We start from the raw sequence: 1380 nt of genomic DNA, 5'->3' as shown, positions 1-1380 counted from the left end.
TAACCCCCTCCTGAATTAAAGCTGTGTTAAAAACAGTTCTCAAGAAAAATCTCGCACTGTTCATAAATTTCTCTAGAAAATACACTTGAGTAGACTTTACCATCATAACATATCAAGCTTCAAAAGCTAAAATTTTCAGGAAAATCGAGCAAAAGACCAATAGGAAAAGTCTTGTTAAAATCAAGTTATTCAGCTGAACATCACATAATCATCGCCCTCTTTCAAATTCAACATTTGCAGATTGTTTTCAAACGCTCCATCCGTTAAGTCCTACAAAAAATGGATGCACTACGGACAGAATAACGAAACTGCAATGCCTTACGGTTTTAACACATATAACAAATGGCGGAACAGCCTTCTGGAAGTGAATAATATCCACTTCATTATTGAAGCGCCTTCTATGTTCATCAAATGATCTGTATTTTTTGCCAATCTTGTTCACATCGACATCACAGAACGCAACGACTTTCGCCCGGTTTTCTTCCGACAGCGAATTGTAAAATTTTCGTCCTTGCTTGCCTGCATTCCATATTGTAAATTTTATATATTTTCCAAGTATCGTCTGTTCCAACCGTTGCACCCTAATGTTCCAAATTGTCTCTCTGGTTATAAGAAACGATATGTAGATCATAATAAGGAAGTGCTTTGCGTATGTTAGTTTTTTTAGCCGACTCACTCGTTTACGGAAAATGTCGCTTGGCCAGTGTGGTAGGTATAAACTAATAAAATTTCGTCAACTCTGGAAATCTGTCCACCCATGTTCAAGTGTTTGTTAAAAAACACCAAATCTTCTGGGCAGCCTTTTTTGCATTCGCAAAAGCCTCCAATTCTGTAAAGATGGATCACTCAATCATGTGCAAGGCGGGACTCGCGTATTACCTTTCAAAGACACGTCTATTACAAAACCAAGTTGGCATAATAACAGTGGGTCCATGCGATGTAAAAACCTGCAAATTTAATTGCTCTTGAGTCAAATTATTTGCCCACTTTGTGTAACGAACGGTAGAATTGGCTGGATCTCTTCTAAACTGACTTCCGACAATCTGAAATTAGGATCAAGTGAATGACCTATTTAGGGATCGGCTCTGATTCACGCGTTACGGTGTGAGAATGTTCTTGTAGAGCCCTCCAATATTGCCGCAAAATTCGATTGGGTAGCATAACATCATCCTGGAAGTTTCAACTTAGAAATGGTTGAAATCTAAATTCGGTGTATCAAAAGGGATAGACTTTTGAGGCCATTCCTTGAAACTAATGGGGTTTTCGGGTTTTTAGGCCGTCGTTGGGTAGAATTTCTTCTTGACGTTTCGCAAGCACGAGTGGCTTGCATCTTCAGAAGTGGTTTGCTTGAACGCTTACACTGTTCTCATCAGAACCCGC

At 39.2% G+C, this 1380-nt stretch overlaps 1 protein-coding gene across 3 annotated transcripts in view; it reads right to left on the bottom strand.

Moving 5' to 3' along the window:
- Positions 1-49: 49 nt before the first annotated feature.
- Positions 50-1380, bottom strand: part of LOC109538925 (UDP-GlcNAc:betaGal beta-1,3-N-acetylglucosaminyltransferase-like protein 1) — a 2329-nt gene continuing 998 nt past the window's right edge. For all 3 annotated transcript variants that reach the window (XM_019906364.2, XM_019906365.2, XM_048669816.1), the window contains exons 5-9: positions 1102-1170; positions 880-1043; positions 677-829; positions 323-602; positions 50-270 (exon numbers count right to left, since the gene is read on the bottom strand). In XM_019906364.2, the coding sequence (XP_019761923.2) occupies positions 190-270; positions 323-602; positions 677-829; positions 880-1043; positions 1102-1170 (747 nt within the window). In that variant the 3' untranslated portion in view covers positions 50-189. The remainder of the gene's footprint in view (positions 271-322; positions 603-676; positions 830-879; positions 1044-1101; positions 1171-1380) is intronic.

The sequence above is a fragment of the Dendroctonus ponderosae genome, unplaced genomic scaffold (genome assembly GCF_020466585.1).
Source record: "Dendroctonus ponderosae isolate FM_Combo_2020 unplaced genomic scaffold, Dpon_F_20191213v2 Dpon_F_20191213_9, whole genome shotgun sequence".
Taxonomy (NCBI): Eukaryota; Metazoa; Arthropoda; class Insecta; order Coleoptera; family Curculionidae; genus Dendroctonus; species Dendroctonus ponderosae.
The sequence above is the reverse complement of the archived record's forward strand: the minus strand, read 5'-3'. Positions and strand labels throughout refer to the sequence as shown.